Source organism: Castor canadensis, chromosome 2 (genome assembly GCF_047511655.1).
Source record: "Castor canadensis chromosome 2, mCasCan1.hap1v2, whole genome shotgun sequence".
NCBI classification, from domain to species: Eukaryota; Metazoa; Chordata; class Mammalia; order Rodentia; family Castoridae; genus Castor; species Castor canadensis.
The window spans coordinates 25,323,293-25,345,735 of NC_133387.1; the positions used below are offsets into that span (position 1 = coordinate 25,323,293).

Genomic DNA, 22,443 nt, shown 5'->3' on the forward strand with positions numbered 1-22,443 from the left:
CAGCTCCCGCCACCGGCAAGAATCCGGGTCAGAAGGCGGCGGGGCCCCCGGCACGCTGGTGGCGGGGTGGGCGGCGGGGACCGAGCACGGCGGGTGCGGTGCGCGGGGCCGCCCCCTAATGGCCGCACAGCTCTGCCCGCCCAGGAGGACGCGGCCGGGCGGCGGCGCGCCCTGCAGGAGCAGCTGCAACTAGTGCACGGGAAGAGGACCGGTTGGCTTCTGGCCCTCAGGGCCAGGTAAATGGGAGCGGGGGTGTAGGGAGGCTAGTGTGTTGGGGTGTGGGGATCCCTCTTCCCTGGCATCTGGATGACAGGCCACTCTCTCTGCAGGAACACCCAGAACTTCCAGGAGCTCCTGTGCCCTGGTGCTGAGGAGCCTGCGCCCGAACAAAAGTGCCCACCTTTCCCAGCCCATCCTGGCCATTGCTGGGTCCCCAACGATGATTAAGGAGGTGGAAAATGCAAGTGGGCGACCTCTAGGTCCGAGGTAGTTTAGCAAAAGCCCAGAGTGCAGCCCCAGGGCCTGCGAGAGCAGAGACACAGACACAGCAATTTCACTCCACTGGGAGGGAGGCCTGTTATTTCCTCTTCCCACCTCAAGCCCCAAAGTCAGAAGGCCAGGTCCCTGGGGTCCAGCAGTGCGAAGGCCCCGTTCTTGCGGAAGAACGACTCAATGCGGCACATCTTGCAGGAGACCAGTTCTTGCTTCACTGGGGGACCTGGGATAAGATATCAGGGGCCAGGAATGGGTTTCTGGGGGCATCAAAGCACAGGAGGCCTGTTCTTCTGCATAGCTCTAGCCCTCAGCTGGTGTTGTACCCACTTTGTGTAAGAAATAAAAAGGGCTTCTAATGAGTGGGGGGTTACTGGAAAATGCAGGCGGGACACCCAGATAAGCAGTGATGGCAGCATGGCCCACAGCTGTCTGCCATCGTCAACCCTAACTTCAGGATTCATTCGGCAGGATGAAGGGGGACTCCAGTCCTGCTTGTCACAGAGACAGAGTGTAGAGACACGGGGGGTTCTTTCTACCTCTGCTCCCTTCCCGCTTGTCTCCTGTTGTTGGAAAGCTACTCCCTCTTTCTTCCTTCTTAGGATCTTAGGGAAAACAGGGAGATATTTGGGATAAAAATTCAACTGTGTTGATCCCCAGCCACCCACTTTTTCTGCACAGGCATTCAAGCACCTGGGGACTCATGACTGAGTGGTCTCCTTTGAAATCCATGAGATGGTCAGGGGATACTCAGCATTCCCCAGCAACCTGGCATCACTCACAGCCATGTCCCTGTCCCCATGCCTTCACTCTTCTTTGGAAACTCCATAGACTGAGCCATCTCCTTCCCAGCTGATGACCTGTTCTCTGCCTCACAGATGTCTCAGGTGGACAGCCTTCCCTGACAACACCATCTCTCCCCACCTCTGACCCTGCCCTCCTGCCTCCCCTCCGGTCAGATTCCAGCAATTCCAGCTCCTGGGTGACCTTATCCAACCTCTCTGCTTTAAATAGCATGTATATTCTAATAGAACTTGCATCTTGAACTCTGACTGACTTTCACACACAGCAAGCCTCAGTGACACCTCTAGGCTACCATGACCAATGCCTATAGCCAATACAGACCTGTCTTCTCACACCCTCCAGCCTTCTCCTCTCCCAGTCTTACATCTGGGCATTGCCACTTCTCTCTTCCATTCATATTCAGCCCTTCAATAAGTACCAGAATCTTCCTCTAAAACATCCTGAACTGATTTCAGCCCTACTGCTAAACCCCCTAGCTGGAGCCACCCTCCAAGTCTTGCCAAGATAAACAGATGCCTAACTCACCTTCCAGATTGTACAATTTCCCCTGAAAAAAGCCACTACTTATAAATTGGGGTGATTTTTTTTTTTTTGGCAGTACTGGGTTTGAACTCAGGGCCTACACCTTTTGAGCCACTCCACCAGCCCTTTTTTTGTGATAGGTTTTTTAAAGATAGGGTCTCTTGGACTATTTGCCCAGTCTGGCTTCAAACCGTGATCCTCCTGATCTCTGCCTCCTGAATAACTAGGATTACAGGTGTGAGCCACCATCACCCAGCAGTGCTCTATCTCTTGAGCCATGCTCCCAGCCCCCCAAAACTGGGTGACCTTTAAAAGTAAGTCAGTTGCTGGGAGAGAGGCTCTAGTAGTAGAGCACCTGCCTAGCAAGTATGAGGCTCTGAGTTTAAACCCCCAGTACTGCCAAAAAAAGAAAAATCACTACCACTCACTTCCTTAAAACCCTCCACTGGCTTCTCCTTGCTCCAGAATAAAATCCAGACTCCTTTAGCTCTCAGCCTTGAGGGGCTCCGAAGAGCTTTTCCTGACAACTTACTCTGAAGCAGCACATGCCTGCGGCCTCCCTGCCCACCATCATTTCCTAGTTCCATGGGATTTGACCCTCCTAGACATCTCTTTGCTCTCTATTAATGGTTTAGACCTTCCACTCCCTGATACATGGCAGGTGCTCCATGTTTTTGAGGTGACTAATTTGTGGGAAGTTGGGCTCACCCAGCTGCCAGCCATATGTGAAGCTGGTGGTGATGGGGAAGAGGTAGCGCCTCTCTGGCATGTCCAGTTTTCGGGTGTTGAGGTACTGGTAGCGCCCCTGGAAGTCGTGGGAGATGCCTTCATACAGCAGGGCCCGAGTGGCAGGTGGTACTGGGTACATTTCTGAGTAAGAAGGAGCCTGTGGGACAGGTCTGGGGGCCTTGGCAGGGGCTGCTTTGGGAACAGGTGTGGGTGACAGCGGGGCCTTGGGTCGCAGCATGGGTAGTTTGAGGGGTAGGAGGGCTGCAGCCTTTGCCTTCTGCTTTGCTTTCACCAAAGTCCCGTATTTGCGGAGCCACTCACAGCGCAATGTCTTCTCCCTTAGATATTCCTCCTTCCAGAAGTTTTGCAGCTCCGTGTCCATGTTGAGCTGCCGTGCCATGGTGATAAGGGAAGGAGCAATACTAGGGAGGCTGCAGCTAAGGGGTGAGCACAGCAAGCAGATTCCTTCCAACAGTGGGTGGCTGCCCTGGGGCAGTCACTTGGCAACCAAGCCTCACCTCACACAGGGCCAGGGTTCTACCTACGGTGCCCTCAGTAGACCTCATGTGCCACCTTCCTGCAGGACCGAGGCTCCATACAGAACCATGGGCTTCCAGGTTTCCTGTGCTTTCTGTCCCCTGTGCCATATCCCCTCCCACCCCACGCAGATCTGGGCCTTGTCTTCTACCCTTCAGCTGGTCCTCTTTGATCCAGATAACCAGTCCTTGAGTTATAGCCTCCTTGCCCAACTTCTTTGCCTGACTTTTCAGCAGAACCTGCTCCATCCTTGCCAATCTAATCTCCCCCAAAGCCTCACCCTACACGTGTCCTGTCCAGCACCCAGCCCCAGTTTGAACATAAGCAAGAATATTACTTTAATTTAACATTGACAGTGACACTGAGTAACAGCACAGGGAAGAGGTAGTGGAGAGAGAAGATGGTTGGGTTTTCTGTTCCTAACCAGCCTGGATTTTACTGGCAGAGCCCCAGTCATCATCTAGAAGTACCTCACCCAGCCTCTTGGTGGAGTGGGAAAGGGTGGGGATTGGAAACCAGGGACTTGAAACTTAAAAGCTGATGACAAACTGGGAGAGGCCTGGTAAGGAGCAAGGGGCAGAGGAGCCCCTAGCGCAGGTCTTCAGCAGTGAACATGCCCTTGGCCCTGCGCAGGATGGAGTCTTTGGCTGCATCATAGGGGTGCTCCTTGGATGGGATCTCCAGGACAGCGGGAATAGAGCGCTGGTGGGCGTCAAGGGCATGCCGCACCATCTCTGCGATGTACTGGTTGATAAGGATGATGCCGATGTCCTCCCGGTTTAGAAACTGCCTGTTGTGGAGATGAGAATGGGGATCAGGACAGCTTAGGGGGTTGCTGTGTCCCCTGCTTCAAAAGCCCACTCTTGAATATGGAACTGGGCTCTAGAGGAGATTAGGCATGACTCCAGGGCACAGAGGACAAAAGGAAAGGCTGCAACACCATTTCTCAATTTTGTCCTTCCTTGAGTGAAGCAACTACATTCAAGAGCACAGAGCCACGACGGTCCGGGTTGGCGTCTACACTGCTGCTCAGAGAGGGACTAGTAATAAGACTAGAGTTCATGCCAGTGTAATCAATCAATATGCTGCCTTTGTGTAGGAAAGGGGGAGGTGTTTATGTGTGTCCCTTTGTATCCGCATAAAGAGATTCTAGAAAGATAAGGGTCTTTCTCATGTTGTTATTGACAGAGGTAAAGAAGGGAGAAAACTGAGGTGCAAAGACTGGGTGGAAGTGAGACTCCTTAATGTATACCTTTTGAATATTATTAAATTGAAAAAATAGGGCTAATGAGACCCTCAAGGTCTATACCAATGGGGGATGGGCCAGGGTCAATGTTTGCTAAGAGCCAAGGACACAAGATGGGAAAAGGAAACTCAACAAGGAAAGAATCACACTTTCCACAGACAAAACCTGTCACTTTTGCCCTCCTTTCATGTGATCACCCTCCCCTCCCCCAATCATTCATTTACTCATTAAAAATCACTTATTAAGCATCTACCCAGTAGGGTAGGTTAGTCTTGATAATCTCTGAGATCCCTTTTACTTGGAAACATGGAAAATTCTTAGAAGTAAAAATTGTCCTTTTCTAGTGACAACTTGGGTCACTTTACCAGACTGCTTACAGATCAGCAGACAACAGCCTCACAGGTCAGGACCTATCATACCCCAGGCAGCAGGAACCTGCTGAGACCTGCTGAGACTGACAGCTCTGGGCTGGGCTGTTTAGGAGAAACAGGTGAGAGCAGTTTATTCCTGAAACCTAGCATGGAACCCCAGAGAAGGGGTGAGGGAAAGAGGAGGCAGTCATTCTCAAATCTAGTCAACAGGACACCTCCTGGATTAAAGGGCATGTCTGCACCCAAACTTTGAAGCTATCATCCTTGACCCAGGGCTGGAAGTGAGGACTTGAAGTATAAGGTCTTACAAGAAAGCCAGGCAGTCCAGATGTTCTCCCCACTGTGCTCAAGACAAAGGGAAGTTCCAAGGCAGACTGAGCTATAGAAGCAAAGTGGATGCTGACTTAAGAGAGGTAGAAAGGGTGATGACACTAGGTTCAAGTCCCAGCTCTGCCTTTTCTACTTGTGTGCATTTGGGTATGTCCCTTAATCTCTCAGAGATTAACCCCTACCTTACTGGACTCCGATTGTGAGCCTCTTAGGCAGGTAAGAGTACAAGAAAGCCAGAGCCCACTGCGTAGGCTCAGAGTGTGCGGTTCCTTTAGGGTGCAAAAAAGTCGAGCGGTGCTGGCAAGGCCTGGAGACTGCTCTATGGGTGAATGTCGGGGACCCCGGAAGAAGCGCTGAGGCTGGCCGTCTGGTGCTGGGGGGGGGGGCTCCAGACGTACAGATTCAGCAGGGGCAGGTCACAAGCTCTGTTCCCCTTCTTTCGTGACACAAGATCATGTGATGGGGGAGCTTGTGGACCTGACATAGCTCCGGACCCAATCGAAACCCAAAAGAGAACTTGGGGCGCACGGGCCTCTGTTCCGGAAGCGTGGACGGACTTCCAGGACCTATCCCGGTCGGGGTCTGACATCACAGTTCCCAGGCCGCCTCCGCCCTCTCCCCGCGCTCGCACCGAGCACAAGAGCCCATTCAGGCCTCGCAGGCAACCTTACCGGAAAGTGTCTTCGATCTCATTGATGGTGGTGTCCTTCTCCACCACCAGGAAATTAGGGTGGCGGTTCTTATTAAGCTCCCCTATGCCGCCCAGCAGGAAGCCAGTCACCGTGTCCTCGTCTCCGATCACTGCGATGAGTTTCCCTCTTCCTGCCATCCTTTCAGCCAGGCAGAGCTCACCCAGAGCACCTGATATTTCCGAAACCCCGCCTCCTCACCGAGTCGCCGGCGCCCCTCCCTTCAGACATGCGCATTCTCTCCACCGCCTCCCGGACACGCGCAATAGCACCGCCTCAATTTGAGTACGCCTGCGCCATAAAGAGAGAGGCCGGAACCCAGGACTACGATTCCCAGAAGGCTTTGCGACGCGGGCCTCCACCCTTTTCCGGTCGTTCGTTGAGGTTTTCCTTCGTTTATTTGTCCGACAAGCCTTTTTGTTGTTGTTGGGTGTTTTTTTGTTGTTTTTGGACAGGGTTTCGCTTTGTAGCTCAAGATAGCCTTACACTCGCTATCCTTCTTTTCAAGTTCTGGAATTACAGGCATACACCACGCCTAGCACGACAAACGTTTTGAAACAAACCCTATGAGACTCTGGGACTCCAGGGAAGAAAACACACCTCCTTTTTGTTTTTGTTTTAAGACAGGGTCTCGTTACGTGGTCCAAGCAGGCCTTGGACTGAGTACAGACGTGCACCACCACACCCGGAGGACGAGGTCTGAGTCTGGACCGTGTGTGCATGTGTATAGCTACAACACAGTTAACCCAGTACATACTTGAGTTACTAAAAGGAAGGACCTAGTTGGTGGTACTGTCTGATGAGGTAGTCAAGGGAACAGCTAGTTACAACGTGTTGTGTAAGTTACTAAAATGTGAGAAGTGCATAGAAACACACAGCAGGGGTAACTAGCCCCCAGAGAGAGGGTGCTCTAAACGTTTTCCCAAGACGGTTATGTCATCTAAACTGTAACCTTGAGGGACCAGCAGGGTGATGAGGATGGACAATGAGGACAAGAGGGTGCAAAGGCTTGGCTAGAGAACTTAGGTTCTCTAAACAGTCAAGAAAAGTTGAAAAATCTAGAAACTTTCCTAAGTGTAAAGTTTTCTTAAGCCACTGAAGGATTTTAAGCAAAAGGGTGGTATCACCAGACTTATGTTTTAGAACTATCACTGGAACTGTACTGTATGCAGAGGCAACACTGAAGGAGGAGAAACCAAACTGGGAGGTTGGGAGGTAGGGGGGGTGGAGGGGTGGGCAATTGTGGTGAGAGATGACAGTGGCTGGAACTCAGTGATAATGAGGGCTGTGGAACTGATGGAATCAAGACATACTTAGAACTAAATGCACAAAGCTAGGTTTTGGATTGGATGTATTTGGGGAACAAGGAGAGAAAGAGAGACCCAGGTGATTTCTAGGCTTCTGGTCTGCATAGCTAGATGGATAGGAGTAACAGAGGGAGTGAGCCCTGAAATGAACAGGTCCAAAGGGACAGGGCCACTCTTCTTCATCAGACAGGCATCCTGGTGTCTGGCATGTACTTGTGTGTTTGGAGTGCCTGAAACATCCACATATTCTGGTCTAGTGGTTGTATGTATGATAGGCCTGGGATTTGGGGATATGCCTAGGTTTGACTCTTGGCCCTGCTACTTTGAGGTTTGATTCTAGACTCATCACTGAAATTCTCCAGGCCTTAGTTTCTTCAGATAATAGTAGGCCCACCACTAAGGGGTGTTAGCAGGATTAAGTGAAAAAGAACCACAAATTTCAGTATCTAGTGTCCCATTAAAGTTGGGTGAGAGCAGCTGGCCAGAGATCTATACACATATGAAGCCACAGAGTGAGGGAAGCAAACCAGCCAGGAAGACCCTCAATCTGAGAATGAGGAGGGACAAAGACAGAAAGTGAAGGGGTCAGTGAGGGTATGTGTAAGAGCAGTTGGCCCAGCACCTGGCACAGAACTGCTTCTCCCTGTCCACAGGTGGTTGGGTACTTTGGAGAATGAATCCACCTTTAATGGGTTTGTCAGGTAAAGTACAGAGCTGGGATAGCTCCATTTTCATCACTGTACACTCCTCCATTCAACCACATCAAATGTAACCACAATTAGGGGCCGAGAATACAAGATTGATAAAACATGATTTCTGTCCTCAGGAGCTCCTCAGGACTAACAGGAAAGTGAGAAATTTCAGGGGATGGGACAGGAAGGAAAAGAAGAAACAGGAACAAGGAGGCAGGCAGGCTTATCAAATGAAGAGGGGAGGAAGAGCAGGGTTAGAAACTGGGGCCATGTGTATTTTGAGTCTTGTCTGGCAGCACCTCTACCACCAAGTGCCAGGGGACAAGTCTTATTACAGAATCCACTCAGTGAAATGTCTGTGTCCCACTGTGCAGCTCAGTTTCTCATTCATATTTTATCCAGGCCCATATTAGACCTCACGGGGTCAGGAGGCTCAGGCTGTTGGGGACAGCCATGGATACCTGGTTGTAGATCAGGATAGTAAACGCCCCCAGAGAGGTGCCTAGTGTGATGGCCCTAACCCAGGAGGAGTCTGGGAACACTTCCTGTTAATTAGGAAGATGAGGGCAGAGAGGCAAGGATGTTCTCAGGCAGAGGCCCAAACTGCAGTACAGGTGCTAGAAAACCAGAGACCATAAAGGGAGTTGGAGGTAGAAAATGCTATTCGGAGTGAGCATGCTGTCTAGCTCACATGGTGAGGAGGCTGGTGTCTGAATCTGGAGATTTTGGAGTAGAAGTTAGCCTTGAGCAGAAGGGAGCCACTACAGGCCCTAAACCAAAAGGCCATACTGTCCCTAAACCAAAAGGCCATAATGTCTTCAACAGGACCCCCTCCAGCAGCAGCACTAATGAGTTGAGGGAGCTGGACAGGGCTAGGTTAGTTCAGAGGCTAGTGTAGGAGTCCAGGAGGAGGCCCATGCAAGGTTTGGAAGTAGGGAAGCAACAGGCCCAGGTTTGCCTCAAGCCCTGGAGTGAGGATTTAGGGTTCATGCGTGGTTCTGCCTGCCTGCTGGCTGAGTAGCATTCTTATTAGAGTCTATGCTCACTGTTTTCAGAGTCTAATTTGAAGTACATCCTCCAGGTCAGCCTGAACTGAAACTAGCCTTCCAGAAGTGTTAGGGCAGTCTTCCAGAAAACAGTGTCCACTCCCGCCCACCACCCTTCCAGCCAGCTGATGGCTGAGCTCCACCCCCGCCCTGGTCTTTGGTGCTTTGGGCCAATGTCTCAGACCTTATTTCTGCCCCAGGCTCTTCCTCTTGGCCTGGGTCAGTCCTCCAGGGGCTAGCCATGGAACCTCTGCCTCCTGGGACTAATTTAGTGTCATCAGGCCAGAAGGAGGCCAGCCGCAGAGAACACACCCACAAGGAATAGTCAAGCCTCTGCGACAGCCACACTTTATTTGGAGTTTTCCACTTGAGCAGCTATTAACTCAGCCGCATGACATGTGCAAAATCCCCCTAGAAAGCTGGGCCTCGCTGTGTGTAAAAAAGGCCCCCCATGGGGCAGAGCTGTGCAACCGTAAAAAAAAAAAAAAAGGAGAGAAAGAGAGAGAGAGAGAGAGAGAGAGAGAGAGAGAGAAATCAGTCCCCCAGTAAGCCTGGCTTGGGTGGAATATGTGCCGCTCAGGTCAGTCCACATGCCACTTGTTCCGGGTCTGTTTTCTTCTCCAATTGTGCTTTCTTGACCAAGTCCTTAAAACTCTGGGGCTATGGCCACCAGAGGGGCCAGTCACAGTCCTCAGGGACAGGAGGTTTGAGGGCAGCCTCTCTCACACACAGACCCCCCACCCCACACACAGCATAATGCACCCCCATTGGCCTCGGCCCAACCAGGAAACTCAAGAGTTTTCCTGGACCGCCTACCCCTTATGTTACAGTCACTGCCCGAGGCTGGCCTGAGTCTGCCCTTGTGTCACATTCAAGAGAAGGCCCTCCACCCTGCAGGGGCACAAAGGGGTGGGAGGCTGCGCCATTCACGTCACACCCAAGGCAGGCGTTTGTAGTGTCTGGTTCTGCAAGTGTGTATCTGGGTGTGGCACGCTGTTGTGTGGAAGTGGAGTAAGTGTGTTTGGCCAGAGGTGGGGGCTGAGGCTGGGGGAGGCACTTCTGGGATTCAAGGCACATTGACTTTGAAAGGGCTTCCGGGGACACTTTCATCACCCCACTTGACGATGAGTATGTAGTCTCCTTTCTCCTTGACAGTGTAGGTGACATTGTACACGCGGTTCCCCATGTGCTTCACATACACCTCCTCACAGGGAGTCTTGGGCCCGTGTACACCCACCATCATCATGTTGGTGCCTGGAGAGGGAGGCAGAGGAAAAGGGTCATACCAGGCCCCACAGCCCACACCCTGCTCCTCTACCAGCCCTCCCTGCCCTGTACCCCCCGCAGACAAGCCACCCTGGAAGGCAGCTTCCTCTGCCCTGGAGCCTACCTGCTTTGCTGCAGTCCACGGTGAAGGAGTTCTTCTGACCCACAAATGCCTGGGACAGTCCAGGACCTCGTGTCACCACCTTGCTGGCATCCGAAGAGAACTTGGGGATGGAACTGTAGCTGGAGCCACGGCTTGAGGAGGACTTGGTCACAGTCTCCACCAGAACCGTGGATGTTTCGTGAAGGCTGTGGCCTCCAGACAACCGGGGACCTAAGAGGCACAGTGGGTGGCCATGACCCCAGTCACTGGGGCTTTCTGCTATTCCCTAAGTAGGAAGCCCTCAGCTAGCACTGACAACTTTTTGAGACTCAGGGACCTAGGCCACGATGCCTGCACTGTCTGATCCCCCTCCTTCCTGTCCTCAGCCCATTCTCAACAGGTTCCAACTCCTACTTCTCCTTAGGCCTTGGCCTTTGTTGCTCCATCTCTCATCCTTCTAGGCTTTATCTGGAACTGAAGTTAAAAAGGAACCTATAGGATTGGTAGAAAGGCTCAAGTGGTAGAATGCCTGCCTTGTAAGTGTGAGGTCCTGAGTTCAATCTCCAGTATTGCAAAAAACAAACAAACAAACAAACCAACCCTATAATGAACAAGTCCTTCAAACAGCTTCAAAAATTGTCACCAAATATTTACTCTTTTTTTTTTTTTTAAGCAGTACTGAGGTTTAAACTCAGGACCTTGCTAAGTAGGTGCTCTACCACTTGAGTCATGTCCCCAGCCCCTTTTAAATACATTTTTTGACACCGGGTCACTACGCAGCCCAGGATACCTTTGAACTCCAGATCCTCCTGCCTTGGCCTCCTGAATGCTAGGATTACAGATATGCATCACAGTGCACAGCTTTATTCACTCTATCTTACTGAAAACAAAACATAACAGAGAACCCAGGAGGAAGAAAGTTAAGCTAAAGCTTGGGAAGCCACTGCAGGTAAAAGATTAATCAAGTGATGGACAATGATAAAGAGGACGATTTGGATTTTTAAAGATGATTATGGGGCTAGAGGAGTGGCTTAAGTGGTAGAGTGCCTGCCTAGCAAGCATGAGGCCCTGAGTTCAAGTCCCAGTGCTGCAAAAAAAAAAAAAGATGATTGTGCATTGATTCCACAGAATGGAATGCTGCATAAAGCCAGGCCCACCTCTGCTGCTGGTAATCTGACCATGATGTCTGGGGGCAGACTATGATCTGATGTGAATGGCCAATAGAGTAATCCAGGCTGGGCTAGGCTACATGGGCCTTCTCAACCTAGGACACTCACCTGTGACCTTCGCTTTGAAGGGGCTGCCCACGATGTGCTGGGGGCCACCATACTTGATGGCAATGAGGTAGTTGCCAGGGGCCATGGGAGTGTAAGTGACCACATGGCCCTCAGGACACTCCCGACAGTCCAGCTGCACTTTGGAAGGGCCATCAATGGTGACAGACAAGGCTCCTGATCCTGCGTTCAGGGTGTTCACGATGAACTCTGATGACACACCTGAGGGCCAGGGGGAGCAAGGCTTAGGAAGGAAGAGATGTGACCCAGAGCAGAGCTGAGCCCCTGAGCAGCTCTGCAAGAACTTGGGGACTTAGTGAGCACTACCCCTGCCTCCAGGACAAGGCAATACCCATGAGTGTCTAAGCACCCCAAAATCCACCTGCTCCTCAACTCCAGGCACTCACCAGTGGTGCCCCCCTCGAGTCCAGGACCATAGGCTGACACCAAGCCTGGGTCTCCAGCCTGGCTCTGCTCCCCAACACGGATCTTGAAGGGGCTTCCGGGTATGTGGGCACCATTGAACTTGACATCGATGGAGTGAACACCATTCTCATGGGGGATGAAGCGGATGGTATGCTTGTCTGTGGGGGCAGAGGGTTGGTGGGTAAGCCTCCATCCTCTATCTCTCTCCAGGAGGTCATGCCCTGGCAAGGGGAGGCAGGGACAAGGCCAACTCACCACTGTCCAGCTCAGAGACATAGCACTCCTCCACAGCTCCTGAGGGTGTATGCACCCTAGCATCGATCACACCCCGTGCACCATTGAGCTGCACTGCAAAGGATGCTGGCTGGTTCACTTTCAGCCCCGTTTCCTACACAGGCCACAGAAGATGATCAGAGTCCTGGAAGCTGGGGCTGAAGCAGTCCTCTCTGGGTCCTCTCTACAACCTGACACTGCTTTCAGTGTAAGCCCAGTCCCAGGCCCCCACCTGCCTGGCCCAATTACTGCCTGCCAGCCCAGCTTGCAGGGAGGGAAGAGGAGGCAGAGGCCGGTCTGCAAGCCTGTGCCTCTAACTGTCACAAAGTGTGCATCATCCTATGCTGAGTACCATAGGGGACAAGGATTGATATGCCCTTGTCCTGCTGAGGAAGCAGAGGCCAGGCACTATGCAAAGCAGGCCTGGTGGCAAAGAAGCAAGAGCTTGACAGTGTTGTATAGTCTGCGGGCACCCCAGAGCTCAGAGTGGAAACCTAAGTATGCTGGATTGGCCCAGAGTGCTTCCAGAAGATGGTGGGCCAAGAGGGAGGATTGAAGGAAGCTCAGGCAGGGCTCTGAGGGGAAAAGGAGGTGAGCCTGGGCTGGGAATGGAGCCCCATACTAGAGTGGGGGGTATTTGGAAGGGGATGGAGTGAGGCCTTTTCTCCCTGTCCCTTACTTAGCAAGCTCTTTGACAGTGTATCCCTAGAACACATGACTTGCTAAGAGCCTATATGGCACATATTCCCGTAGAATATGGAAAGAAAGACATGTTCTCTCTAGAAGTCACAGCAGGAGAAAGCATAGCAGCCCCCAGTGGCCAGGAGAGGCACAGCTCAGGTCCTGTGGCTACACACACCTGCACCTACATAGGAGCCCCTGGGGTCCTCTCTGCAAATTGGCTCACTCTCATTTTGTGTTGATTTTATATTCCTATTACCATAAAGTCATTAATTTAGAACTTTCAGAAGGAAATGGAACAAACTCAGTAACAAGAAACGACAGATGACAGTAAGGACAGGGAGACAAAAATTGTAAAAGGCAAGGTGTGGAGTGACAGAGCTGGGGCAACCAGTGGGGTCCCAGATACTGTTCTCAGAGGGCCCCCTCCTGTGCTGTAGATGGTGGGAGACAGGGGCTTAGGCTGACTGGCCCTTCCAAGGTTACTGCTAGATCCCTGCCTATTTGGGTTTGCCATCCTAGACTCCTGCCCATTGCTCAACTGGCAGAGGAGCCCCACCCCTGGCACACACCTGGAGGCTGGTAACCGTGAGACGGCGAGCATCATCTGAGAGGGAGGCCACAGGCACCACAAAGGGGCTGTCTGGGATGTGCTCATCGTTGAACTTGATGGACACCTCGTAGTCACCTGGGAAGGGAGGCCAATCAGCACATAACCCAGGATGGGGGTAGTGGGAGCCCAACTATCTCCACCCCAGCCTCATCTCAGCACAGGCTTCCAGGGTCAGGACTCAGCTTTGAAGACAGACATGCATTCCCAGGGGTGGGGTGGAAGGAGATGGGCCAGACAAGGAGCAGGGGCCAGTCAGGGGAGTCCTGAAGCCTGAGGCACCTTCTGCCTGATCAGTGAGCAGTGTGGAAGGTCAGGCTGGCCCAGCCCCCACCCCAGCATGGTCACCTACCTGGCTCCTGAACAACATAGGAGACACCACAGGAGCCATCTTTGCGGTCCTCAAATGCAATCTCTGCCTTGCTGGGACCCTCCACAGCAATGGACAGGCCCCCGGCACCTGCTTCTCGGGTCCAGATGCTGAACTCAGCTGGATTTAGGGAAGCAGGGCAGGGGTGGCACTTGAGTACCATCAGCCCTCACATGGACTGCCCTAACTCCAACCTCCCTCCTGGCCTCCTGGCCCTCACCTGGCATGCCAGCCACACCTCGCTCCAAGCCTGTGCCTCCAGCCCGCACCTTGTGAGCACCACCTTCACCCAGAGGCCCCACAGTGAACTGGAAGGGGCTACCAGGCACGTGCTGGCCCCGGTACTTGACAGCGACCGTGTGGGGCCCCATCTCCTGGGGCACAAAGCGTACGCTGTATGCACTGTCCTCCCCCTCCACAATCTCTGCAGCCTCTGTCTTGCCTGATGGGCTGGTCACCTGCGCCGTCATGTCCTGAGAGCTGGCCTCACCTGCAGGGTTGGAGGGATGTCAGGACAACGGGGCTCTTCCTGCTCCCACCTCTGCTCCCTCTTTCGTGAATCCCCCTTCTCTGCTCAGACAAACTCTGGCCATCTGGGCTGAGAATGCCAGGGCTGTGGTCTGCTGACTTCACCCTCCCATCCTGACTCGGGGGACAGAAGAAGGCCCAGCCTCCCTGTGAGGACCATCCCAGTGCGCTCTACTCACCCTCCTGCTGCCGGGTGATGCTGCCAAAGGATCCTAGGCGTTCCCGACCCAGGAAGTCCCCAAAAACAGCAGGGAAGGGGTCTCCGCCAACCTGGGTGGACTCCTCCACCCGCACCTCACGCTTGGTCTCCCCACCCCGAGTCTTGCTGATCTCTGTCCGCTCTGTGCGGGTGTATGTGTGGCTGCTTCGTGTGAAGGTGCGTGTCAGGCGCTCCTGAGCAGACACCATCTGGAACCAGTTCCCTGTTAGGATGCCAGGAGCCGGGGAGAGGAATGAGTAAGCAGGACAGAGCCTCCGGGGCAGGCCCTGGGCCCACCAGTATATCCCCATAGGCCTGCCCCAACCTGGCTCTTCCCCGCCATTCTTGGCTCTCTACCTGGGATCTTGAGGTTGAGGTCACAGGTGCTACCAATGGTGGCAATGGAAGGTGCCTGTCTACGTCGGGTGATACTTTCCTTCATGCGGCCCTCGCCAGTCACCTTCACGGTGAAGGGGCTTCCTGTGGGGCAGAAAGGGTGGGTCAGGCACACACATCATCTGCCTCCCAGCTCCCGGTCGGTCCCCACCTGGCTTCTGCCGAGAGCCTTACCGGGTACGTGTTTGTCAGCAAACTTGATGTTGATGATGTAGGTGCCGGGCTCAGTGGGGCAGTAGGTGACTTTGCATGTGCCGTCCTCCATGTCCTCACAGTTGATGTCCACCTTACTAGGGCCTTCAATACTCAGCCCCAATCCCCCATAACCTGGGCAGAAGTGAAGGACATACCCTCCTCAGTCCTGCGTCGCACACACCACACGGCTCTCCCTGCCTGGAACTGTAAGCTCCGCCCAAAAGGGAGGTGGCACAGGGAAGGCACGGGGTGAGCCAGGCACTGTCTCTAAGGCCTACCAAAGTGGGGGGGGGCGTCTAGAAAAGTCCCCAAGGAAGTCCTCTTGGACGCTAGTGAGCGAGGGAGAGATGAGCTCAGGATGACTTAAAAGTGAGAGAACTGACAGACCACTCACTTTCCCCTAAGTGGGCTCCATGCTATGAATCCTAACATGGAGGAAGGTATTGTTGGAGGTAGGGGTGCTTGGCAGGAAAGACAGATGGGTACCCATGGAGTACCAGCTGGAAAGGGGGTCTCTAGAAGTACCTGCGTTACGAGTATCCACGATGAACTCTGCCACCTGGAAAGTGTGGCCCTCAGAAAGTCCCTTGCCCCAGACGCGAACCTTGCTGGCATCCCCAATCTCTGATGGCCCCACCAGGATCTTGAAGGGGCTGTTGGTGACATGCTTGCCACTCTTGCGCACACTCACCACATGCTCCCCAACTTCCTTGGGGGTGAAGGAGATCCCTGTGGAGAGGAGGTGTCAGGCAGAGCATCCATGGGGCCTCCCTCTCCCCAGGGATCCCTGGAGGCAAGGCCCCATAACTCACCAATATGCCGGTTAGGCAGACGCTTCAACAGGCAGGGCTCCTCGTTGCCTGAGGGGGCTCGGATACTGGCAGTCAGCTGGCTCAGGTCACTCTCAGTGATCTTCAGTGACACATCCGTGGAGGTGCCCACATTCAGCTGTGATGTCCTCATTGAGTCATCACCTGAGTGAAGAGTTGGTATGCCAGGCAGTTGTGACTACAGGCAGGCCCTGATGTCATGGGGGTTGAGGACCAAGCATCCCAATTCTCATGGCTACACTAGTCCTTTGTGGGCTAAATCCTTACATGAAACTTTGTCTACTCCTGAGTGTGGTAGAAATGAGGCACTGGACTGAACCACACAGACACCTTCCTTGCTGTGTGGCTCTGATCAAAGTACTTAACCTCGCTGGTATGGGTCTCCTCAGGTATCAAAAAGATTTTCAATACCCTAGTTTCTCAAGAGTAACTTCAAAAATGAAATGGGATCATGTCTTTTAAGGCACTGGTGTGGTTGGATGTTTCTTGCCATTGGTCTAAAGATGCTCTCCTCCACTTGTAGGGGGCATCTGCCCAAATGCCCTGAGTGAACTGAACATGCTGGGCTTGCACAAATGTTGTATGCACTGTGCGTGTGTCAGGGTACCTTAAAGCTCACCCCACCTGTGATCTTGGCCGTGAAGGGGCTCCCTGGGATGTGCTTGTCATCAAAGCGCACAATGATGCTGTAGTCACCAGGCGCTGTGGGCAGGTAGGACACGGTGCAGGTGCCATCCTTGTTGTCCTTGCAGGTGATCTCAGCTTTGGATGGGCCCTCCACAGCCAACGACAGACCCCCTGTGGGTGGAGGTGGGGCTGAGATCAGAGGTCCTGCCCCCTGCCCCTTCACCCAGCCAGGTCTTCACCCTATCCCCTTCTTGCAGCTCTACTCACCTTCCCCAGCATCCTTGGTGACAATGGTAAAGGTGGCCGGCTTGTTGACCATGCCATGGCTCAGGCCTGGCCCATAGGCACTGACATGGCGGCTGTTGATGGCATCCACATAGAACTGCAGGGGACTCCCTGGGGAGACAAACCAGGGGCTGAGCCAGCATAGGGATAGGAGCACCTTGGACCCCAGCACTTTCTGGCAGCCTCCTTGCTGAGCCCTGCGTCTCTGCCATAGGGACCTGGCTCATGGAAGCCAGTCACCCACCAGGACATCAAATTTCTCAGCACCTCGCATAGTATCTGCATGTAGCAGGTGCTCAGTAAATATTCATTTAAAGAAGAAAGGCAGGAATGACGTGGTGTCAGCTCTTTTTGCCCCAGCCCAGCCCAGCTCAGCCCCCAACTCACCAGGGATGTGGTTGCCATCATACTTGATGCCCATCTGGTGCAGGCCCTTCTCTGTGGGCGCATACCTAACCGTGATGGTGCCGTCCTTGTTGTCGGTGATGTTGGGCCGTGCGGTCTTCCCAGAAGGCATCCGCACCTCTCCTGCAAAGCAGACACGGTTACGTGGGGACCCTGGTTTCTCCTACCACAAGCCCTTCTGTGCAAGGGTCTGATCCTGTGTGGCTCTGCTGTCATCCCAGAGGCCAGGCACTGGGACACAGCACAGAGCAGACACAGGAACCCTGAACTGGGGGACAGATGTTTGAGTCTGAATTCTAGCTCTCTCCAACTTGCTGTGTGACCTGGAATAGTTTGGTTCCCCTCTCTGGGCCCCAGTTTTTACCTCTAAGAGAAGAGGCTAGGCCTGCAAGAGGATTTCTGCCCTCTGAGCCCTTCTGCCTGGGGGTCCCAGGCAGTACCTGTGAGTTCTCCTTTCTGCACGGTGAAGGGGATGACCAGGTTGAAGGGCCTCAGCATAGACTCCAATGGTTCCACAGGCACCACCGGCTCCTCTGTGGCCTACGGCAGGTGAGAGAAAAAAGTCATTGGCTGGGGACGACGTGGAGTGTGGTCTGCCTCATGGCTGATGCTGGAGAAAAGAATAAGATGGTTAATGGTAGGACTTGCAAGGCAGGAGAGGGGTGCCAGCTGCAAGAAAGGGGTGCTGTGCCCAGATCACGGCTGCCTCTGCCCAGCCTAATGCCCACCTGCTCCCCAAGAGGCTCGCAAACCATGGCCCAGCCCTGGCTGCAGAAAAGTAGAGGAAGATATGAAGAAAGGGGAGGAGGACAAGGGGGAGGCAAGGCCCACTGTGGGAGGCAGCAGTACCCAGTGTGTGGGGCAGGTGCTGGGCCGGGGAGGGGCGTGGGGTTGGTGCAGCTGTAGCACTTCAGCAGGCTCCTCCACACGGGGCAGGGAGTCACAAGCCTGGGGAGGTAAGGTACGGGGAACAGGATGTGGCAGGCCCGAGGGACCAGAGCTGACTCAGATAATGGAACCTGAACGCCTGGGTGAGTATCTCACGTGTCTACCCTCGTCCTCTTTGCAGGGCCACCTCTGTGGAGATGGAGTCTGGGATAGTGGTCCAAGGACCAGAAAGGGACATGTTGAGCTCCTCCAGGGAGGGCTGACACCTCTGGGGCCAAAGATGAGGCTGTGCTCACCTTCTACTTTGGGACACTGTGGGGATAGCAAAGGCTTGATTCTAGGACACTGTGGCACTAGATAGAATCTATCAGATTTTAGGACAGCTTCCAGGATGCCCTGCTTCAGCTAAGAAGGATGGGTCCCACCTCCACCCCACCATCTGAGCCCACTGTGCCCAGGAGCTTACCAGCACATGGAAGGGGCTGTTGGGGATGTGCTCGCCCCCGAAGCGGATGGTGATGACGTACTTCCCTGGCTCGGGTGCTGTGTAGTAGATGTCAAAGGTACCATCGTGGTTCTCAACCACGTCCACGTCGAGCTCTGCCCCGTCTGGCGTAGAGACTGTGCAGGTCACCTTCCCCTTGCCTGCTGCCTTGGCATCCACCGTGATCACCGTCTCCTCTCCAATCTGGATTCGGGGTCCCAGGCAGGCACCTAGCACATGGAAAAGCCAGGTCAGGGGCTGCTGGAGCTGCACCCAGCCCCTTGTCCCCCACCTCCCACCTCCCCAGCCTATAGCAAGAGAGGAGGAAGGCACTCACCAAGGCCATGGCCTCCAATGGACACTGGAAGTAGAGAAGAGTGTTAGGTCATATGCGTTCAGGATGGGCCTGGGGGTGGGGAGGGGGCAGGGACAGGCCCTCTCTGTCTTTGGGGAACTGGGCTGATATAGATGCACTTCAAGGGGATTAGATGATGAGTAGGGCAGGGATGTGGAGTGGGTGCTGACCTGTGACAAGGCACTTGCTGGCATCCCCAGTGGGCAGGGCGTGGATTCGGAAGGGAGAATAGGGGATCTCGTCACCACCATACTTGATGGTGATGGTGTATCGGCCACTCATGTCTGGCAGGTAGGACACAGTGTATGTGCCATCCCCATTGTCTCGGATGTTGGCCTTCTTGGGTTTACCCTCAGGATCCTGCAGGAAATGCAGAGGTCAAGGCCTGACTGTGCCCAGAGCCCAACCAGAAGGTGGGTTGTGTCTGGACTCACCAGGATCTGAACAGTGAGGAGCCCCTCTCCAGCATCCCGGGCATCTATAGTGAACTCCACAGGCAGGCTGGCGGGTATGCCAGAGGCGTTGAGGCCAGGGCCACTGGCCCTCACCTTGCTGGCATCATGGGCTGGAAGCACCTTGATCTTGAAAGGGCTTGAGGAGCAGAAGGGATGGATAGTTGGCAGGGGGTTGGGGGAGTCCCGTATCATCTTGGGCACGGGGTCTTCCCCACCCACAGGCAGGAGGATGACTTTGAGGGGCAGGAAGGGAGGATAGTTCCCAGGAGCCAGGTCACATCCTGAGTCTTGGGGAAGGTCACTTGAAGACCCCTTTGACCGACCTGAGCATTTCTGCTCCATTCCTGGGGAGATGCTGTAGTTTGTTTAAAGAAGAGGGCCCAGCAGGCTCTCCCAGGCCTCTTGCCCTTCCCTGTCCCTAGTTACTAATTAGGGGTCGAAGCCCCAGGAGCTGTGCCATCTCCAGGGCAGAGAACCCTAGGGAAGATCAGGATGAGGCAGCCAGACGCATAGGCCTCAAAACAGGTGGGAGGGGCTCTCCCTAACGCCCACAGAGGCCCTGCAGGTGTGGCCCCAGAAGAAGCATTCCAGAGCTCAACACGGGGAACCCAAGGCTGGTCCTTACCTGCGTGGCACCTCCTGGTCAGCATACTTGACCGCTACTGTGTAGGGCCCGTCAGTGGCAGGGGTATAGTGGACAGTGTGGGTGCCATCTCCATTATCACGCACCTCCACAGGCTCAGCCACACCTGGGAAAGGGGAGTGGAGTCAGCAGAACCTCCTGGCACCCTACCCTACCTCCTTCCCTCTCTGCTGCAGACATTCTGTACCTGTAGGGCCTAGCACAGCCACCTGCAGGGGGGCCCGGCCAGCTTGACTGCAGTCCACTGTGAAGGTCTGGGGTACCCGTGCCCTGACACCGGCCCCCAGCCCTGGTCCTGAGCACTTCACCTTCCCAGGGTCTACCACATCCTTTACTGGTACCCGGAATGGGCTCCCTGTGAGGATGGAGACAACAGCTTCTACTCACCCGCTTATGAGGGTCTACCCGATACCCCTCCTGAGCATCCGAGGATCCAAGGAGGAGATAGGCCTCCCTGCCACCAAGATGACCACAAGGCAGTCAGACCAACATGTAAAGATGCTTAGAAACTTGCTAAGCAATCATAAACAAGAATAGATAAGTTTGGCTGTAGACTGAGGCAGGGCAAATCTCATTCATTTGGGCTCAAGCTAGGAAGAAGGCCTTCCGAAATTAATAAAAAGTTAAAAATAGAATATTTTAAAAAAATAATAAAATGTGTTTTTGATATTATGACTGATAAAAATAGAAAACATGAAATTCGACAAGGGGCAAAACATCCCATTACAGCAGGCCCAACTTCTGTAATAGTCAAAGACATGACACACCCAGGCAGCTTGGCCACAGGACAGTGAGGAAGTTCTGCAAACAATGAGAGCAAAAGGGTGGAAGACAGAGCAGCCAGGGAGCCAGTGACAGTGGCCTAGACTGAGTGACTGAACCCAGTGAATGAACCTATATGACCAAGTTCTGGTGCTCTCGTCAAGGGCATTTGGGAATGAACTAGAGAACTGTCATATCCACAGCACCCATGGTCCTGTCTCTGGGCCAGACCATCAGCCCAGGCCTCTTCCTGTTGTCTGGGCTCCTGCCACACCTGGTCTCCATGTCGCCTCTGTGAACTCCACACCCAACTTCCCTCCAGTGTTCCCCATGGAGCCCCCAGCATCCTGCATCCTTCTCTGACACCCCTGCATTACCTGGGATGGGCCGCCCCCCAAAGGTGATGTTGACATCATAGTCTCCGGGGGTGAAGGGGATGTACTCCACAGTGCAGCTACCATCCTTGTTGTCTTTGCAAGACATCTTGGCTTCTGAGGGGCCCTCAATGGCCAGTCCTAGGCCCCCAGTGCCAGCTCCCCTGTAAGATGACATTCCTGTCAGCTCTGCTAGGACCAGTGAATGAGAATGGAGGAGGTTGGAGAACAGGGAGGAAAAACAGGCCAGGATGCTGGGGGCCCAGCTCAGTAGGAACAAGCTATAGGGGCTGCTAGGGGACTCTAGGGAAGGTTTGCTCTTTGTTTCCCCCTGGGAAAAGATGGCCTGGGGTGAGGAACAAACAGGACAAATGGGAAGGATGTATGTCTGAGATCAAGGTGGCCATAGCCCCAGGTTAAGGTTAGGCAAGGCGAAGGATACCTGGTTTCCACAGTGAAGCGGTTGGCCTTGTTGACCAAGCCACTCTCCAGGCCTGGTCCAAAGGCTCGGACACGGGTGGGATCACAGCCCTCGGTCACGCCCACCCGGAAGGGGCTCTTGGGCACAGCTACCTCATCATAGAGCACCTCCACCAAATGCACACCTGGAAGTGGGTCACAGATTCAGTTGAGGAACATGAGCACTCCTGCTCTGCTCCCCCACCAGCCCCACCCCGTTCAGGCAGGCCCCTCACCCTCTTCATAGGCCGTGTACTGCACTCGGTAGGTGCCATCCCCGTTGTCTGTCACGTAGGTGTCTGTCTTAGCACCCGAGGGGTTGAGCACATGTGCTGTCACATGGTTGCCACCAGTGGCTGTTAGGGACCTTGCGTCCACAGTGAATTCAGTGGTCACCTCCCGTAGAACACCTGGACCCAGGAAGCGTGCTCAGCAAGTGGGGGGCTCAGCCTTTACCCAGTCCCTCCCCTCCTCCACTCTATGACTGTTCCTCCAAGTGGCGCCCAGGGACCTCTGCAACTCTGAGAGCTTCAGGCTATCTCCCACAGCTCTGCCTTCATTCCACTCACCATTTGGTGATGTTCCCTGTTCACATCAGTTATTCACCCCACGCTGTGAACCCTTGAGGGCAGGCATGGGTCTTACATGCCTCTTTCCACTCCATGCCCAAACCACAGCCTGCCCCTCCCAACAGGTGGCCCCCTCATGCCACTGTCTCGTGACTCTTGTCACCCTCTACCCCAGACTTTTCCTCTGCATCCTCTCGAGCAGATTCTTAGCTTTCTTGGGT

At 53.9% G+C, this 22,443-nt stretch overlaps 3 protein-coding genes across 6 annotated transcripts in view; all 3 read right to left on the minus strand.

Moving 5' to 3' along the window:
* Window positions 1-468: 468 nt before the first annotated feature.
* Spmip1 (sperm microtubule inner protein 1) lies at window positions 469-3,252 on the minus strand. The gene is made up of 2 exons (XM_020160348.2): window positions 2,527-3,252; window positions 469-718 (listed from the first exon to the last, which is right to left on the minus strand). The coding sequence occupies exons 1-2, from the start codon at window positions 2,945-2,947 to the stop codon at window positions 609-611; spliced, it is 531 nt and encodes a 176-aa protein (XP_020015937.1). The 5' UTR covers window positions 2,948-3,252; the 3' UTR covers window positions 469-608.
* Window positions 3,253-3,397: 145 nt separating this feature from the next.
* Window positions 3,398-5,933, minus strand: Atp6v1f (ATPase H+ transporting V1 subunit F). The gene is made up of 2 exons (XM_020160019.2): window positions 5,703-5,933; window positions 3,398-3,874 (listed from the first exon to the last, which is right to left on the minus strand). The coding sequence occupies exons 1-2, from the start codon at window positions 5,858-5,860 to the stop codon at window positions 3,673-3,675; spliced, it is 360 nt and encodes a 119-aa protein (XP_020015608.1). The 5' UTR covers window positions 5,861-5,933; the 3' UTR covers window positions 3,398-3,672.
* Window positions 5,934-9,089: 3,156 nt separating this feature from the next.
* Window positions 9,090-22,443, minus strand: part of Flnc (filamin C) — a 28,306-nt gene continuing 14,952 nt past the window's right edge. For 2 of the 4 annotated variants that reach the window (XM_074063613.1, XM_074063617.1), the window contains 27 exons: window positions 21,890-22,063; window positions 21,637-21,799; window positions 21,198-21,358; window positions 20,246-20,413; window positions 20,041-20,164; window positions 19,395-19,551; window positions 19,131-19,320; window positions 18,943-18,966; window positions 18,588-18,835; window positions 18,083-18,181; window positions 17,674-17,773; window positions 17,216-17,356; window positions 16,811-16,939; window positions 16,541-16,714; window positions 15,899-16,060; window positions 15,612-15,815; window positions 15,066-15,218; window positions 14,853-14,975; window positions 14,476-14,718; window positions 13,989-14,258; window positions 13,751-13,888; window positions 13,361-13,476; window positions 12,090-12,222; window positions 11,816-11,992; window positions 11,412-11,630; window positions 10,156-10,365; window positions 9,090-10,019 (listed from right to left, as the gene is read on the minus strand). In XM_074063613.1, the coding sequence (XP_073919714.1) occupies window positions 9,832-10,019; window positions 10,156-10,365; window positions 11,412-11,630; window positions 11,816-11,992; window positions 12,090-12,222; window positions 13,361-13,476; window positions 13,751-13,888; window positions 13,989-14,258; window positions 14,476-14,718; window positions 14,853-14,975; window positions 15,066-15,218; window positions 15,612-15,815; window positions 15,899-16,060; window positions 16,541-16,714; window positions 16,811-16,939; window positions 17,216-17,356; window positions 17,674-17,773; window positions 18,083-18,181; window positions 18,588-18,835; window positions 18,943-18,966; window positions 19,131-19,320; window positions 19,395-19,551; window positions 20,041-20,164; window positions 20,246-20,413; window positions 21,198-21,358; window positions 21,637-21,799; window positions 21,890-22,063 (4,388 nt within the window). In that variant the 3' untranslated portion in view covers window positions 9,090-9,831. The remainder of the gene's footprint in view (window positions 10,020-10,155; window positions 10,366-11,411; window positions 11,631-11,815; window positions 11,993-12,089; window positions 12,223-13,360; window positions 13,477-13,750; window positions 13,889-13,988; window positions 14,259-14,475; window positions 14,719-14,852; window positions 14,976-15,065; window positions 15,219-15,611; window positions 15,816-15,898; window positions 16,061-16,540; window positions 16,715-16,810; window positions 16,940-17,215; window positions 17,357-17,673; window positions 17,774-18,082; window positions 18,182-18,587; window positions 18,836-18,942; window positions 18,967-19,130; window positions 19,321-19,394; window positions 19,552-20,040; window positions 20,165-20,245; window positions 20,414-21,197; window positions 21,359-21,636; window positions 21,800-21,889; window positions 22,064-22,443) is intronic. The other 2 variants (XM_020160312.2, XM_074063633.1) reach the window with 1 other exon arrangement.

What these genes read in the sequence shown, in the direction of transcription:
- Spmip1 (XM_020160348.2), bottom strand. Translation starts at nt 2,947, where the DNA reads ATGGCACGGCAGCTCAACATGGACACGGAGCTGCAAAACTTCTGGAAG. An exon ending in CACATATGGCTGGCAGCTGG is followed by an intron (nt 719 to 2,526) that starts GTGAGCCCAACT and finishes ATCTTATCCCAG; the next exon opens with GTCCCCCAGTGAAGCAAGAA.
- Atp6v1f (XM_020160019.2), bottom strand. Translation starts at nt 5,860, where the DNA reads ATGGCAGGAAGAGGGAAACTCATCGCAGTGATCGGAGACGAGGACACG. An exon ending in GAGATCGAAGACACTTTCCG is followed by an intron (nt 3,875 to 5,702) that starts GTAAGGTTGCCT and finishes TCTCCACAACAG; the next exon opens with GCAGTTTCTAAACCGGGAGG.